At 29.4% G+C, this 18,903-nt stretch overlaps 1 protein-coding gene and 1 pseudogene across 1 annotated transcript; one reads left to right on the top strand and one right to left on the bottom strand.

The window, feature by feature from the left end:
* Nucleotides 1-10,616: 10,616 nt before the first annotated feature.
* LOC105248797 (GPI ethanolamine phosphate transferase 3) lies at nt 10,617-14,357 on the top strand. Its single transcript, XM_011253786.2, has 4 exons — nt 10,617-13,448; nt 13,534-13,704; nt 13,785-14,002; nt 14,143-14,357. Exons 1-4 carry the CDS (start codon nt 10,856-10,858, stop codon nt 14,335-14,337), a joined length of 3,177 nt encoding a protein of 1,058 aa, XP_011252088.1. The 5' UTR covers nt 10,617-10,855; the 3' UTR covers nt 14,338-14,357.
* Nucleotides 14,358-14,858: 501 nt separating this feature from the next.
* Nucleotides 14,859-18,902, bottom strand: LOC112638269 (annotated as a pseudogene).
* Between the last annotated feature and the right edge of the window lies 1 nt (nt 18,903).

The raw sequence follows: 18,903 nt of genomic DNA, 5'->3' as shown, positions 1-18,903 counted from the left end.
AAATTCATTTATACAAGCTGCGGAATTTCATATCCGTGTGTAAAATAATAAGCAGATATAAACACGTATGGGAAGATTTATAAAATTTTAAACTTATTTTTTTTAAATAGAAATTATTTCATATTTATAAAAATCTTTCTTCTCATAATTTTCTCTTCTTAATTTCTTTAAATTATAAGAATGAATTATTATCGTACGATTTCTAACAATTGATATACAAATAATAAATATTCACCATCAGGTTTGCTTCGCCGATGCAAGAATGCCCTCTACCAGGTCTCCTCCTCCTCTCATGTTGTTGGCGCGCGATACTTTGACGACTCCCGCACTCGCGAACGATATTTTTATATCGCTATTTTCGTTATTTTACGCGCGATAACTGAACGGCACTCCCGCACTATTTCGATTAAATGTGATTAAAAAATTTTATATTTGATCGCGCGATGTATATACTTAATATGTATATACCTTTAACGGCACTCCCTAATATGTATATACCTAACGCGACGCGTTAACGAAGCGCTTGCCGTCCGCGGCACGTTGACGGCACCGACGACGCGAAAAGGTACTTAGCTTCCCTTTCAGGCACCTTAAGATTTATCATAAATAGAAAAATTTAAGATAAATCTCAAGACACCATCCAAGTACTAAGCCCTCCACCACGACAAGGTGTACCCCATGGGAGGGTTATATAATATATAATTTTATATATATATAATATTATAATTTGGAATTTATTTTGTATATATAGTAAACTTAAAATTTACATAACAGAACGTTACAAAATCACTAGGGTGATACTGTTTGTGATACTATGTTGTTGTTTATTGTTATAAATATTTAACATATTAATGTATCTCTCATATATCTAACGTAATTAATGTTATCGTAAGATTAAAAGATTAAAATAATTACATGTTGTCATACATAACTATTGTTTAATTAACAAAGATTTAATTAATAAAAAGAATATTTAAAGCATTGATCAAAATGTAGTTAATTCTAATATTATTAAAGAAATATTATAATAAGCATCAATGATCGATATCATAATATAATTAATTCTCTCTATCCCCTAATGAATGATTGCGATTCGATAAAGATATTGTTTCATGTCGCTAATTAATTTCTAATTAATTAATTTTTATTACAATTTATAGTAAATTATGTTTCGATACTAATCGTAATCGTGTTTAGCAAAAAAATTACAATATACGAAGCGTTTCTCACCACAACTATATTACTCGAGAGTCACTGTGCGAATGATGACAAAGCGGTAACGTATAAAGCGTTACTGTTTATATTTTATATTTCCGAAGTCGAACGCCGTGTTATCGATAATTTGCTAAAATATTTTATAAATTGTAAAATATACATTAACGCAGAATATTAAGTTAATGAAGTATTTTAATTTATTGATTAAAATTGATTATTTATTAAACAATTTATCACGGAGCCTTTCGTTATGCTAATTATTTGTATCTATAATTCGATTGCTTTACTTCGCGTTCTCTCACATCCTAAATTATATTTAGATTATCAAGTAGAACGATAAAGTAACACGGACGAAATATATTTGTGATTCTAAATATTAAAATAATAATTATTGTCCGTAAAAATATCAATTATCAAAGTGATTATTTTATATTTCAGATCCCTATAATTTAATCAATTTTCGATTAAATTGTGTATTTAATTAACAATGATTGAGAAAATTTAAAGCATTGGTCGAAATATATTTAATTCTAATATGATATTCTAATATTATAAAGAAATATTGTAATAAGTTTCGATGATCGAAATATCGCAATATAATCTCTTATCCTCTTTTATGTATAACATGTTTTAATTAAATCGCGGTAATGAATGATTGCGATACGATAAAGATTTATCGTTCCAATACAGTTTCATGTCGTTAATTAATTTTTAATTAATTCACATTTATTAATATTCATAGCAAATTATGTTTCAAAACTAATCATAATCGTGTTTAACAAGAAAAATTATAATATACGTAGCGTTTCTCACCACAACTTTATTACTCGAGAGTCACTGTGCGAATGATGACAATGCGGTAACGTATAGAGCGTTACTGTTTATATTTTATATTGCCAAAGTCGAACGCCGTATTATCGATAATTTGCTGAAATATTTTATAAATTGTAAAATATACATTAACGTAGAATCTTAAATTAATGAAGTATTTTAATTTATTGATTAAAATTGATTATTTATTAAACAATTTATCACGGAGCCTTTCGTTATGCTAATTATTTGTATCTATAATTCGATTGCTTTACTTCGCGTTCTCTTACATCCTAAATTATATTTAGATTATCAAGTAGAACGATAAAGTAACACGGACGAAATATATTTGTGATTCTAAATATTAAAATAATAATTATTGTCCGTAAAAATACCAATTATCAAAATGATTATTTTATATTTCAGATCCCTATAATTTAATCAATTTTCGATTAAATTGTGTATTTAATTAACAATGATTGAGAAAATTTAAAGCATTGGTCGAAATATATTTAATTCTAATATGATATTCTAATATTATAAAGAAATATTGTAATAAGTTTCGATGATCGAAATATCGCAACATAATCTCTTATCCTCTTTTATGTATAACATGTTTTAATTAAATCACGGTAATGAATGATTGCGATACGATAAAGATTTATCGTTCCAATACAGTTTCATGTCGTTAATTAATTTTTAATTAATTCACATTTATTAATATTTATAGCAAATTATGTTTCAAAACTAATCATAATCGTGTTTAACAAGAAAAATTATAATATACGTTGCGTTTCTCACCACAACTTTATTACTCGAGAGTCACTGTGCGAATGATGACAATGCTGTAACGTATAGAGCGTTACTGTTTATATTTTATATTGCCAAAGTCGAACGCCGTATTATCGATAATTTGCTGAAATATTTTATAAATTGTAAAATATACATTAACGCAAAATCTTAAGTTAATGAAGTATTTTAATTTATTGATTAAAATTGATTATTTATTAAACAATTTATCACGGAGCCTTTCGTTATGCTAATTATTTGTATCTATAATTCGATTGCTTTACTTCGCGTTCTCTCACATCCTAAATTATATTTAGATTATCAAGTAGAACGATAAAGTAACACGGACGAAATATATTTATGATTCTAAATATTAAAATAATAATTATTGTCCGTAAAAATCGCAATTATCATAGTGATTATTTCATATTTCAGATCCCTATAATTTAATCAATTTTCGATTAAATTGTGTATTTAATTAACAATGATTGAGAAAATTTAAAGCATTGGTCGAAATATATTTAATTCTAATATTATATTCTAATATTATATAGAAATATTGTAATAAGTTTCGATGATCGAAATATCGCAACATAATCTTTTATCCTCTTTTATGTATAACATGTTTTAATTAAATCGCGGTAATGAATGATTGCGATACGATAAAGATTTATCGTTCCAATACAGTTTCATGTCGTCAATTAATTTTTAATTAATTAACATTTATTAATATTCATAGCAAATTATGTTTCAAGACTAATCATAATCGTGTTTAACAAGAAAAATTATAATATACAAAGCGTTTCTCCATTACTTTATTACTCTAGAGTCACCGTGCAACTGTTAACAAAGCGGTAACGTATAAAGCACTGTTTATATTTTATATTGCCAAAGTCGAACGCCGTGTTATCGATAATTCATTGCCGAAATATTTTTATATTATAAAATATACATTAGTGTGGAATATTAAGTTATAAAAGTATTTTTATTTATTGATTAAAATTGATTATTTATCATACAATTCACAAAGCTTTTGTTATGCTAATTATTTGCATCCATAATTCAATTGTTTTACTTTGTGTTCTCTCACAGTCTCCCCTTCCCAAATTATATTTAGATTGTTAAGTAAAACGATAAAGTAAAACGGATAAAATATATTTGTGATTCTAAGTAATAAAATAATAATTATTGTCCAGAAAGATCGCAACAATCTAAGTGATGATTTAATATTTTGCATCATCATTCATTCGATTCTCGATTAAAATGTATATTGTTTAATTATAACAATGAGGACTGAGAAAATTTAAAGCATTAGTCGAAATATAGCTAATTCAAGTATTGTGAAAGAAATTTTATAATAATCAGTGATGGATATCATAACATAATTAAATCTTTTATCCTGTTTTACGTACCCCGTGTTTCAATTTTTATGCAGTAATAAATGATGCGATTCGATAAAGCTTTATCGTTGTGATACAATTTCATGTCGTTAATTAATTTTTAATTAATTTTTAAATAATTAATTTTTGTTAATATTTATAGCAAATTATGTTTTAATATTAATCGTAATCGTGTTTATTAAAAAAATTATAGTATACGAAACGTTTCTTACTACTACTTTATTATTCGAAAGCCATCGTGCGAATGATGACAAAGCGGTAACGTACAGCGCGCTACTGTTTATATTTTATATTGCCAAAGTCGAAAGCCGCGTTATCGATAATTTGTTGCTGAAATATTTTTATATTATATATATTATAAAATATACATTAATGCGGAATATTAAATTATGGAAGTATTTTAATTTATTGATTAAAATTCATTATTTATTAAACAATTTATCACGAATCTTTTCGTTATGTTAATTATTTGTATCTTTAATTCGATTGTTTTACTTCGTGTTCTTTCACAATCCAAATTATATTTAAATTGTCAAGAACGATAAAGTGATTGGGATGAAATATATTTGTGACTCTAATAGTATTAAAATAATAATTATTGTCCTAAAGATTGCAATCATCAAAGCGATTATTTAATATCTTGGATTCCTATCATTTAATCGATTCTTGATTAAATTGTATATTGTTTAATTAACAAGGAGAAAATGTAAATCATTGATCGAAATATATTTAATTCTAATATTGTTAAAGAAATATTATAATAAGCATCGATGATCGGAATATTATATTTAATTCTCTTATCACCTTTTATATATCCCCTGTTTTAATTTTTAATCATGGTAGTGAATGATGACGATTCGATAAATATTTATCGTTGTGATACAGTTTCATATAGCGCGCTACTGTTTATACTTTATATTGCCAAGTCGAACGCCGCGTTATCGATAATTTGTTGTCGAAATATTTTTATATTTTATATATTATAAAATATACATTAACGCGGAATATTAAATTATGGAAGTATTTTAATTTATTGATTAAAATTCATTATTTATTAAACAATTTATCACGGATCTTTTCGTTATGTTAATTATTTGCATCTATAATTCGATTGTTTTACTTCGTGTTTTTTCACTATCCAAATTATATTTAGATTGTCAAGAACGATAAAGTGACACGGATGAAATATATTTGTGACTCTAAGTATTAAAATAATTATTATATCGTAATCCTATAATCTCTCTCTCTTATAATTTAATCGAGAATCGATTAAATAATAGGAATCCAAGATATTATTAATTAATCACTTTAATGATTGCGATCTTCACGGACAATAATTATTATTTTAATACTTAGAATCACAAAAATATTTCATCCGTATCACTTTAGCATTCTTGACAATCTAAATATAATTTGGATTGTGAGAGAACACGAAATAAAACAATCGAATTATAAATGCAAATAATTAACATAACGAAAAAGTCCGTGATAAATTGTTTAATAAATAATGCGTGCTACTGTTTATTTTATATTGCCAAAGTCGAACGCCGCGTTATCGATAATTATGTGACATTTATTATTAATAATAGATATGCAACAATAGAATTTAATAAGTTTTATATAACGTAAATAATCGTGAAAGAAGAAAAAGAATCATTAATAAAATTATTGATCGTTTCTTCGACTGTAAAAGAAAGTATTTGGATTACTGGCGCATTTTGTGTATATTATCAAAGGAAATATTCAAAATGAATAGAATACTTCGAAATCAACAATTAAATTACTAAATAAATTGCGATTTCAAATTCACGAGAAAACGCGACGATTAAATAAATCGACAATAATTGGAATATTCGATTGCAGATGTGCGAATTAATAATAAATTTATAAAAAAATTAATATATGTATAACACTTATCATATTACAAGTTATTTCATTATAATAATTAATCATTTGGCTTTACATTAAGCTTAAAAACAATATCTACAACAAATTCTATAATGGACGAGCTATAAGAAATTAGAATAAGGTAAGTGAATAAGATAAATACGTGTTATAAGAATAAATTAGCATCAGATGTAATTGTTAGAATTTTTAATGTTGTTTTCAATAAATTAGATAAAATTACAAGAGTGATCTTTTCTCGATCTTCTTTCTTTATGATATACTGTAATGTTTTCGCGATGAATGCAATACATTTCAAACGAATTTATTGAAAGTTATTTAATCTATACCAGTTCATCCATTTTAAGGCAACAGATTTATCTACAATCTCTACCGTTACCTTAAAATTAAATAAAAGTTTTTAATCACTCACCATGGCATTAATGTGCAGCAGCGGAGTTATCGTTATTCGTTATTATGTTGTCGTTAAAACTACGTCTGAAACATACAAATATAAAATTCATTTATAACAAGGCTGCGGAATTTCATATTCGGTGTGTAAAATAATAAGCAGATATAAACACGTATGGGAAGATTTTATAAATTTTACAATTATTTTTTAAATAGAAATTTTCATATTTATAAAAATCTTTCTCTCTAATTTTCTGTTTAATTCCTTTAAATTATAAGAACCAATTATTATGCGTATGATTTATAACAATTGATATACAAATAATAAATATTCACCATCAGGTTGCTCCGCCGATGCAAGATGCCTCTCCCAGGCCTCCTCCTCCTCTCATGTTGTTGGCGCGCGATACTTTGACGATACTCCCGCACTCGCAAGCGATATTTTTATATCGCTATTTTCGTTATTTTACGCGCGATACTGAACGGCACTCCCGCACTATTCGATATGATTAAAAATTGTCTGTTTTGTCGCGCGATGTATATATTTAATATATATATACTTTAAACGGCACTCCCGGTTTCGGTACGAGCGAAAATCCCGTTTCACACAAGAGTCATCTTCGAGTCAACAGGTCCGGCTCTTTTGTTTCAATTTTTATTTTTCAATAACGAAGGATCGCGTTTCGATGGATGTATCATCGCCATATAGTTTTATGTTATTCATTAAGAGTTAATTAATTGTTAATTGTAATAGTCGTAGCGAATTATATGTCGATATTAATCGCGATCGCACAGAAAAAGAATTCAATAATACGAAGTGTTCCGTATCACTACTTTACTACTCGAATATCGCCGTGCGAATGATACAAGGTCTTCGCCTATGTAAACAATACAGCGCTACGTCATCAAGGCCGAACGTCGTGTTATTGACCTCGCTGCCGAAATATTTAACGCGTACTATGACGTACATATACGAAAATTGAATTTATATACAAGTATATTTTTAAAATCACACACACATGTACACACAGATTAATTATTTATTAAACGATTAATATACAATTAATATCACAAGGCTTTCCATTACGTTAATTATTCGATTTTGCCATTCGATCAACGAAATATTCTTAATTATAAATATTAAAAGAATAATAATTATTGTTCCTAAAGATTGCAACAAAATGATAATTTATAATTTTGATTCCGGTCACACATCGATTCTTAATTGCATTCGATTCTATTTTTAATTAAATGAACACATCACGCGAAATACGTGTTTCGAAATTATATTCTCATTATATTCCAATCGTATAATCGAGTATTTCGAATAATAGAAAGAGCAATGATCAAATCAACTATTTATTAATAATAAAATTGTAATTTACGAATGTATTCCGTTTATCCCGTACGTTAACATCGCGGCAACAATGAATAAACTTTTAAAATAAATAATCAGTATATCGAAACAGTTTTACCGATTTAATTATTGATATAAAAACCGATCAATTGATCAGTTGGTGAAACTGTTTCAATATACTGGTTATTTTCTTAAAAGAATTGTTATATGACGAATTGATATATTATTTTTACGCGCGTCACGCGTTCGAACTCAATTTTGACTTCTCGCGGGAAGACTCGAATCGTTCGTCGAGAATCGATCCTTCAAAACGCGATTGTTCTGTATAATTTTTACAATTAGTGATTATTAATTTGTACGATTTTTATTTACACAGCGAGTGGCACGATTTGATTTTGATTTTAATTAATGTCGAGTGAGTCATAACTTTTTGAGATATATTGCATTATTATCACGTAGCAAAATGACAAAAGGCTTGGTGTAACGTCGCGAGTGTTGTACAAAGCGTAAATTGCTGTATAATTGTATGCTGATTAGTGCGTAATTACTTTTTTTGAATATCAAGTGAATATCATAAAGCAGAAAAAAATAAACGAGAAAAACGAAAAAAATAATTCATTAAACGCAAATTAAATTTATAAATTCATAAATTTGCAAAAAGTGGCAATAAAAGTAACTGTTAAATTCGTTATTCGTTACCGAAAACTGTAACAAAGCTACTTTTTTCATTACGAAATTTGTAACGTCGTTACCGTTACAGTTATCGAAAAAAGTAACTGTAACGACGTTACAAGTAACGCGTTACTTCCCAACCCTGGAAAATAATATATATAAATAATAAATAATTTTTATAAATTACTCACCACATATCTCTCTGGATGCTTCAGGCTCTGTCACTGCTCTCTGGCTGTCCAATACTTTTCCAGATGTCCTTCTCCTTTCTTTTTCATTCTTTGCTGTTTCCTCGTAGCACTGATATTCACTCGCGAACAAACAATTAATTATATTTAACCGTGTACAGAAACGATTGCGAGACACTTTGCATAGCACTCCCGATCGCGGAATAATTACGAGAAACGCACTTTAATATATCGTATCTCATGTTGTTGGCGCGCGATACTGACGACACTCCCGCACTCCAGCGATATTTTTATATCGCTATTTTCGTTATTTTACACGCGATGTATATACTTAATATGTATATATCTTTAACGGCACTCTCTAATATGTATATACTTAACGCGACGCGTTGACGAAGCGCTTGCCGTCCGCGGCACGGTGACGGCACCGACGACGCGAAAGGGTACTTAGCTTCCCTTTCAGGCACCTTAAGATTTATCATAAATTGAAAAATTTAAGATAAATCTCAAGGCACCGTCCAGGTACTAAGCCCTCCCACCGCGACAAGGTGTACCCTATGGGAGGGTTATATTATATTATATATATAATTTTATATATAATATAATATATAATTAATTTTGTAATATACTATATAAATTTTAATTCGCAAATATAAACGATAAATAAAAATATAAAAGATAAGAGAAAATCTATTATATAAAGCAATGTTCAAAATAATTGTTAGAGAAAGAATTTAATAATATATGGAACGTCTCATATCACTACCTCACTGTTCGAAGGCCATTGAGGGAATGATCGTAGGTCAGAAACATTACCGCAATACTGTTTATATCGCCAAGACCGACTTATATTATGTTATTGTTATAATTCGTCGTTGAAATATTCTATATATGATTGCCGATTAAGAAAATTTAAAACATTGGTCGAAATTTATTTAATTCTAATAAGTATAAGTTAGATAAATTATTATACTAAGCAGCAATAATCGAAAGATCATAATAAAATTAATTTCTTTATCCCTTTTTATATTCCCTTTTTCAATTTTTATTCGCAGTAATTAATGATTGCGGTTCGATAAAGATTTATCGTTGCGATACATTTTCATGACATTTATCATAAGTTAATTTATTTTTAATTATTAGTAATTATATCAAATTATGTTTTGATACTAATCGTAATCGTGTTTAGAAAAAAAATTCGACAATATGCGAAGCGTTTCGCATCACTACTTTATCGCTCAAGTGTCATCATGCGAATGATAATAAAACCGTAACATATTTAACAATAGCGTGCTATTGTTTATATTGCCAAAGTCGAATGCCATGTCGATAATTCGTTGCCAAAATATTTTATAAATTATAAAATATACATTAACATGGAATATTAAATTATGGAAGTATTTTAATTTATTGATTAAAATTGATTATTTATTAAATAATTTATCACGGATCTAATTATTTGAATTTATTCGATTATTTTACCGCGCTTTTCCGAAGTCAAATTCTATAATATTTAGTTTTGCTTTTAGTTATATTTTAAAAGATTGACTTATAGCGAGCTAAATAAATAAATAAATAAATGTTGAACAAAAAAAGAAGACACATAAATAAATAAATAAATAATAGTGTGGAAAGAGAGAACATACTAATATTTTTATATAATAAATTATTATTAAATAAATTATTATTAAATAAATTATTATTAATAAATTATTATTAAATTATTTATATTTTTATTTATATTATTTATATTAGCAGAGAGACATATATGTTACCCTTTGAGAACATTCGTGGACGTTGGCTTTGTAGTTCATGTCCACGTTTTTAATGTTCATAGAGGGCATGTCGCTTCTTTCTGACACTTCTGGCAACAGTGGCCGTACTGTTTCCTACATATGTGTTGTAAAAGTTGGAAATGATTTGAGGTTAAAATCCGTTTATAATCTCGACACATGAGTTATTGATTAAGTGTCTTTAAACAAAAACAATACGAGGACGATCGCGTATTTATTCTGCAAATGTAACAATGGTGAAGAATAAATCGACAACGTGTCGTAGATTAAGATTTCATCCAAGTTTCATTGTGCCATCAGTGAATAATATCTAGGAGTAATACTGATTTGACAAAAATGAGCAGGCTATGGAATTATTTAGTATTTCAGGCATGGATGTCTTATTTGATGGCAGCTGGATTGTTAGTCTTCACGAGTGGCTTCCTCCTTAATCGCGTCTCCAGGCCCGAACAGGCTGAATGCATACAATGCGCGGTCAATGCTGGTGATTGCGACATGACAAACATCTTCCAGGACATGGAACACGCCGCTAAAGTGTGCCTAGAGCGTAGAGCACGAGTTGTGCTCTTAATCGTTGATGCCTTGAAGTACGAGTTCGCGGAGTGGTATGAGAACACTGCCTCGATGTTCTCCTATCATCGTAATAAGTTGCCCGTAATTCACGAATTACTGCAGAAACATCCGTCACATTCTCGCCTGTACAAATTCATAGCCGATCCGCCTACCACAACTATGCAACGTCTCAAGGGTCTTACGACAGGTTCCTTGCCCACTTTTATAGAAATAGGCTCGAACTTTGCTTCGGATTATATTCAAGAAGACAATCTTATTGACCAAAACGTTGCCGGAGGTATTGTTTTTATGGGAGATGATACATGGACCAATCTATTCCCGAATAAATTTATGAGACAATTTCCATCGCCATCATTTAATGTCTGGGATCTGGACAGTGTAGACAAAGATGTTCAATACCGCATTTTCTTTGAGATGAAAAAGAAAGATTGGTCGTTGCTAATAGCGCATACACTTGGAGTTGATCATTGTGGACACAAGCATGGCTCGCAACACCCAGAAATGGCGAGAAAATTGAACGACACAAATACACTTATAAAAGAAATTGTAGCATCTCTTGAAAAAGATATGATGCTTTTTGTTGTTGGAGATCATGGCATGACTGAAACAGGTGACCATGGTGGTGATAGCTTGAATGAAGTTGAGGCTGCGTTGTTCGTTTACTCGACAACTCCTTTAATGAAAGGATTTCCGATTGATAATGATAATAGCGTGAATCAAATTGATCTTGTTCCTACTCTGGCATCGATTCTTGGCACACCAATTCCTTTTTCTAATTTAGGTTCTGTAATACTAGATTGTTTGCCAAATAAAGTAGGAGACACTGCTGGTCAGTTATCATATGTATTACAGTCTCTGTGGAGAAATATTGCCCAAACAAAAAAATATATAGAGGTATATTCCACAGATACATATTTGTTTTCAAAAGAGCAGCTTCAGCATTTAAATTATGTGTATAATCTTCTCGCCGAACGAATTAAATATATTGATAGTTTTGAAAAGCTAGAGACGTTTATCGGAGATACCAAAGGTTATTTTAAGTTATTAAAAGACACATGTTCTGAAGTGTGGGTCCAATTTGATTCAGGCTTAATTTCTAAGGGTTTACTTTTGATGTTTTGTTCTTTATTTTTCTTTTATCTCTTCATCACTGGTATTCCTGAAAATCGTATGTGTGATATATTTAAATCTTCATTTTTACAATGTGCCATTATAGCAAATTTAATTACTGCAGCAATTACTACATGTTTATTTTTGTTTAATGTTTTAGAAGAATTGAGGAATACAACTTTTTTTGCCACTGGTGCAATTTCTATTGGTTTATTAGTTATAGTAATTGCTCAGAACTGGGATGTTATATCAATGTGCTGGTATGATCATCGTAGAATTAAGTTGTTGACTTATGTAACAAGGATAATACTTCTTCTAACAGTATGTACGCTTTTCTCCAACAGCTACATAGTTGAAGAAGACAAAGTCTTGTCCTTTCTATTTGTTACACTTGTTTTTTTGTTGATTTTTAATTTAAGAAAAAGTGATTCTGATAGTACTTTTGAAAAGAAGACAAGATTTATGTCAAAGCCGTCAAAACCTAATTTCAGGACAATTGTACTAGTTGTTGGTTTATTAGCATGTATCTCGATGAGATTATCGCATTATTTCTGGCGCTGTAGGGAGGAGCATTTACAACGGGAATGCTCTATACTTGCGACTGGTAAAGTTGACTGGTCCACAGTATCGAATAATTGGAAGCATGCTTTATTTGCTGTTTTACTTGCTTTAATCATTCTAGCATCATATGTGGTAATAGTTAGATTGTGGTTGCAAAGTTGTGGAAATCTCACAGGCTGGGCTCCTAGCGTCATAGCGGGACAGTATTGTCCAATTATTGTAAGCGTTTGCATGGGTTGCTACTGGGTTCTACAAAAGTTCCCGAAATGTATCAAACCGAAACTCTCCCTCTCCTGGGAAATTAATATATTACCTAACGTAGTTTATTTCTTCTGCGTGTTAGCGATTATCACTCTCTATTATCGTCCACTCAGTATATACTTGTTGCCAAAGAAGAAAGAATCCATCGATCTCTATCGTGACGAAAACATAGTGCCTCGGTTATTTGAAAAGATAAAAAATTCGATTTCTCGCAAACGAATAAATGCTGATGAGCTTCCAATCATTTACGGTTTTGGAACTGCCTATAGTGCTGCATTCATCTCGTTAAGTGTATTCCTTACACTTTTATATGCATTATTATTAGGAGATGCTCTATCACCTGGTACATTTTTAATGTTTGTAACATGCGTCTGTGTATTGGGTTTATCCGCAATAGAAAGATACAAAAATGCTAATAATATTTGTAAGTACACACAATATATAGAATCTGTATGTTATCTACTTATACTTAAATCTAAAATTTTTATGTATTACTGTATTGCACACAGCTGAACTGATGGATGTATCCATGCCTGTGCTATTCTGTTGGTTCTTATTAGCTGAATATTTCTTTTATGGAACTGGCCATCAAGCGACATTTCCTACTATTCACTGGCATGCTGCCTTTGTAGGAACTGGTGGTTACTTTTATGGAAACATAGTATCAGCAATTTTAGTCGGTAGGTATATCAAAATAGGTTTTCTTAAAATTGTTATTATCTATAATTCTGACATACATAAAACATAAAACAATTTGCAGGTATCAATACATTCGGATCGCATATTATATTAGGTGCAACATTACCATTATTAGTGATTGTGCCATTTACGCTACATCGGATATTTCCGAAATTTCTTAAAGCAAAATTTTTCGATGATATAAAGAGAGGTGAACTTCTATTATTTGAACAAGATTCTGCCTTCCATGCTGCAATTTTCTCGATTGCAGGAAGATATACATTACTTCACGGAATCCGGGTATGTTGTATAAAAAGCAAAATTAAATGCATATTTATTTCTTATTTTTTCTTTAAAGAACAATTTCTGCATGTGTGCAAAAACACACATGTATATATATATATATATATATAAAATTAGATATTGTACTTCTTTTCTAGACTTTTGGCAGCATGCTTGCGGCAACAATACACTGTCGGCATTTAATGGTTTGGAAGATATTCGCACCGAAATTAATATTTGAGGGATTAGGATTTCTGGTAACTTTGGGTAGTGTACTAGCATCATTTTACATGGTGTTTCGCATTGATCAACAAATGGAATACCTCATTACTAAAATCACGAAAAGCAGATGATAGTGACTTATTCTTAAGGGTGTGTAGTACAATCAATAGCTAAGTACTAAAGTCTCAAAGACATTTCACTTTGCAAATCTGGAAATGGCTCGTTACTTATGAATATAAAGATTCGAGATATTACAATATAAAAGACGAAACATACGAGTCTATGCTTATGATACTGCCAATATTTCCACAATTTTATATGAAAATATAACAAAAGATAGGATAAATATAAGGCCACATACACACAAACATACATATATCCTTCAATATAGGAAATATCATTTATAATTTATCATTCATTATATGTATAAAACGAATATTATAAATGATGTTTTCTCGTATTCAAGGACGGAAACTTGCCTCTCCTCTTTTTCGAGATATTAATGTTAGATATTAATGTCCATCTTATATAGAATCTTATGTTGCATAATTAAATTGTGATGCTTCCTAACACACTAACACTATTCTGCATGCAATGCATTGCTGATTAAAGACAAAGCAACGTATTTGATGCAGGATTGCGTCTGTGTGCCTGCGCGATTATTGTGGATACATTGTCGTGTGACACTATTATTAAAGAGAAATAGAGAGAGAGAAAGAGAGAATATGTGTGTGTGCAATTATATACAGAATAGATTAAATACGACAAATATATTAGAGGAACATTCATCTTTCATATCCTTTAATACATCTACATAGAGAAAAAATTCTGTATCGTATTTGGTAAAAAACAAATTGTGCAATAATTCTGACATTTAAAATTCATTCTTGATTATATCGTATCTTAATTCTTTACCGTAAATAATTTTATGCGATTCTGTATAATAAATGATGTTTTTATTACTTTTTTTACACCATATATTTTATTATAGGAAAAATAACGTTTAATCATACATGTTTATATCAGATGATAACATTTTTAGAAGATTTTTCATTGAAATTCAATAAATGTAAATATATGATGAAAGAAGTACTTCTGCTGGCTAAGAGTAGATTAATGCTGGTTATGATGGTGCCTATGATCTTGATATTCACTCTTGTGATACTGCATCCAGTCAGTCCATTTGTTCAAATTTCCATAAATGTTAGGCTCCTGCGACAGATGAATAGACGGCCGCGATATTCATAATTTAGAGATATTGCACATATTAATTGTAATTAATACTTTGAAAGCCTGGAGCTTGAGAGTTAGGCAATTTAGGCATTTTAATCTGAAATCAAATTAGATTACCACCTTTTATAGCTTGTATGAATATTATTCTCTTGATTAGACACGAGATCTCTTGGATGAAATATTAGATATTAATATAATTATTAATTTCCATTCCTCACTTTAAATAGAATATTTTAGACATAGGCTTCCAAGGTATTATAATGCATCATATGCTATGTTATGATATAAAATTATATATGTGTGTGCACATATTGACTTTTATTCATTTTTTTTATTAATATTTAATATTTTGTTGTTATAATTTTTAATTTTACTTTGATAGTTTTTTCTGAGTACTTTTCTAGCACAATTAAATAAGTAGATTATGTATAAAAAGATTAAGAATAAGTTTTTCTGATAATTCTAAACACAATATTAAATAAGTAGATTATGTATAAGAAGATTAAGGATAGGTTTAAAATAAACATTACAAAACATGTCAAAAAATTGTTCTTAAAATTCGGAAATGTTTATTTGTATATACTACCTGTTTGAAAAGAGATTCCTATATATTTTGTAAATATGATATTACATGCAATATGATATTTATTATAAATTAATAAGTAATATAAAAAGTGAGAGAAAAAGTTTAAAGTTTTTAGCTTAATATAATATCATCAAAATAATATTGTTCAAAGATATTAGTATTAATTATCGTATTATAAGAGATTTAATTAAGATATTTTAAGAAAAAGATGACATAAACAAATTAGTAATTAATATTTGATTAATATAACAATTATTATATAAACATTGCAATTAGTGAAAATTATTACAGAAATATAAAATTATTATTATTATTATACTTGCTAAACACTTTTCTTTGTTTCAAACTGATTTTATTTTTGAACATTACGTATTTCAATAATAATATATTTAATTTTGATTTTTAAAATTAAAGTAATATGCTTTTATAATATACGAATCATATATTATAAAATTTTATTTTATTTCAATGTGGAATATATTTTTCGATTGATGTAATGTTATAATTGTAGATTTATGTTTCAAACGAAAATCATACATTTACCAACAATTTAATCCCTCTTCCTTGATGTTCTGGTGTAGAACCTTCCCCGGCTTGTAGATTCCACCGAGATTCCTACCTGCAGGTAGACTTTGATATCCCTGATGCATCTGCATTTTTACGCCTCTTGTGTATTGTTTATGATCATGCCGAGGATCATTTTCATATCCCAAGTACGATTGCAAATCATCGTTCACTCGTCGTTTCATAGCAGATGCCGAATTCTGCGGATAAGACACCCAGGAAAACGTTGGCTCTTTGCGCAGAGCCCTACTTATTATAGGATTATCTTTGATAGAACTTGCCGGATAAGAAGGCATAGTTACAGGATCGATAATGGATATTTTCTTCAAAATGGCATCCAAGGGAGTGTTATTAATTGATGAAGCGCTGTTAATGGAATCTTTGATGATTCTTTCGAGCTGTTCGGAGTATCAGAGTTCTTCGCGACTGTAGTGATGTTTTTTGCAGATTCGTCAATATACTTGACTAAGTACAGCCATTCTCTGTTGAAAAGGAAGCGTTGGATCTGTTGGTTTTATAAAGGGAAACATATCGGGGAAACATATCGTTTAAAAGGTCTTTTTGCTGTAGCAGTTATGGTTTTTTCATACGCAATCAGATCATTCAGAGTTGCTATCATATTGTTCTTTAGATTGCCAAGCTCCGATATTGTAATATCAATGATCGCGTCCTTAACAGCTGCGATGATGCATCGTTCAAGGATCTTGCATTTTTATCCTATAAAATATCATCAAATTTTAGAGATCTCATAAAATCGCCTTTTGCGCTTGAATTATCGTCTGTTTCTTGCACAGTTACATTTAATTTTATGTTGTCAAACTTATCCAGAAAGTCCGACACCTTTTGGATGTATACCTTGTGTTCGGTCGGGCTGGGAATTACAGAGGATGGTAACCAAAAGCTGATAGTACGATAGTGCTCTTCGACGTGGGTATTTCGGTCATTGTTGCTGAAGTATTAGTGGCAAGATTTTTGAAGAGCGTATCTAGGAACTCTATCTTCTTCGCAGTGAACATGCTCGGATCCACTGATCCGAAAGGTCCACCTGGTCCGAAAAGTTCGAATATTCCCGGCAAATATTTCTTTTGGAGGCTTACTAGCAGCTGATTTTGTTGCCGATGTATTTTCTATTATTTGTGGATTTTTTGGATAAGACAATGAGCTTGGAATGGAATTGATGCCATTTATGAAAGAAGACGCGTCTACGCGTTTTTTTTCTTTTGCGGAAGAAAGATGTTTTGCTCAAATAATCTGGCATTGCTTTTGACGATGAAAATGGCATAATGGACCCGAATTTCAGACCCATCGGATTAAATTTTGAAGCGAATGGACCCAACATACCACGTTTATATTATTTACCATTATTATCGATCGTTTTCTCTTTATCTTGTATTATATTTTGCTTATTAAATAATGCATTTGCACTATCAGTGTTATTTAAAAGAAGTCTACTTGCACCGTATAAGATAATCGGCTTGGTATTTGCTTTATTATATGCAACTGATCTTAAATCATCGAATAAGTTGCTCAGTATATCCGTCTTTTTAGAAATGAATGTCTTCGGATCGATAAACTTCGAGAAGAATGGAGATTTCGCATAAGGCACGGATATCGTAATCCATTCCAGGCGGAGATTCAAGGGCTTGTGAATAAACTACAAAATAGTAATCGATATATCATAATTATATCAAATAGTAATCGATATATCATAATTATATCTTTTACATCTATAATTATACAAAAGAAATTAATATATTAAAAAGAATTGAATAAAAGAATAATATTTTGTGAAATTGGATTTAACATTGCAAGTTTTTTTATTTTTTTTTACATATAATTCCTTTTATTTTATTTTATTTTATTTTTGTGAAAAAAAATATAATTACATATGTATAAATAAATAAGAAAAATAAATCATCTAAAATTAAATAAGATACCTTATTTCTATTTAATATTTGACATTTAAAAGATTATTTGATTTTGGATCATATTTAAAAACATATTGAAAAACATTTTAAAAATAAGAAATCTTCGAAATGAATACTTGTAATTATTTATAATTTTTCATTTTTTTAATAAAATATTGGACACAAATAAGAAATATATTACTAGGTTTGGATACAAAGCCTGTCTATGACGCTCCAGGTGAAAGTGCCAAAATTAAACTGCCAGAGAATGCCAGCAGATAAATAGAAAATAAAACTACTTCTTTGTGGAAGCATATTGCACTAAGTAATGTGATCTACACTGTGACGTGCTTTTACAATAACCATTATTCAATAATCCTTGCAAAGTCTTCGGGATTATTCACATA

The sequence above is a fragment of the Camponotus floridanus genome, unplaced genomic scaffold, assembly GCF_003227725.1.
Source record: "Camponotus floridanus strain SB8 unplaced genomic scaffold, Cflo_v7.5 scaffold278, whole genome shotgun sequence".
NCBI classification, from domain to species: Eukaryota; Metazoa; Arthropoda; class Insecta; order Hymenoptera; family Formicidae; genus Camponotus; species Camponotus floridanus.
Note: the sequence above shows the minus strand (reverse complement) of the source record. Positions and strands in the feature narration are given on the sequence as shown.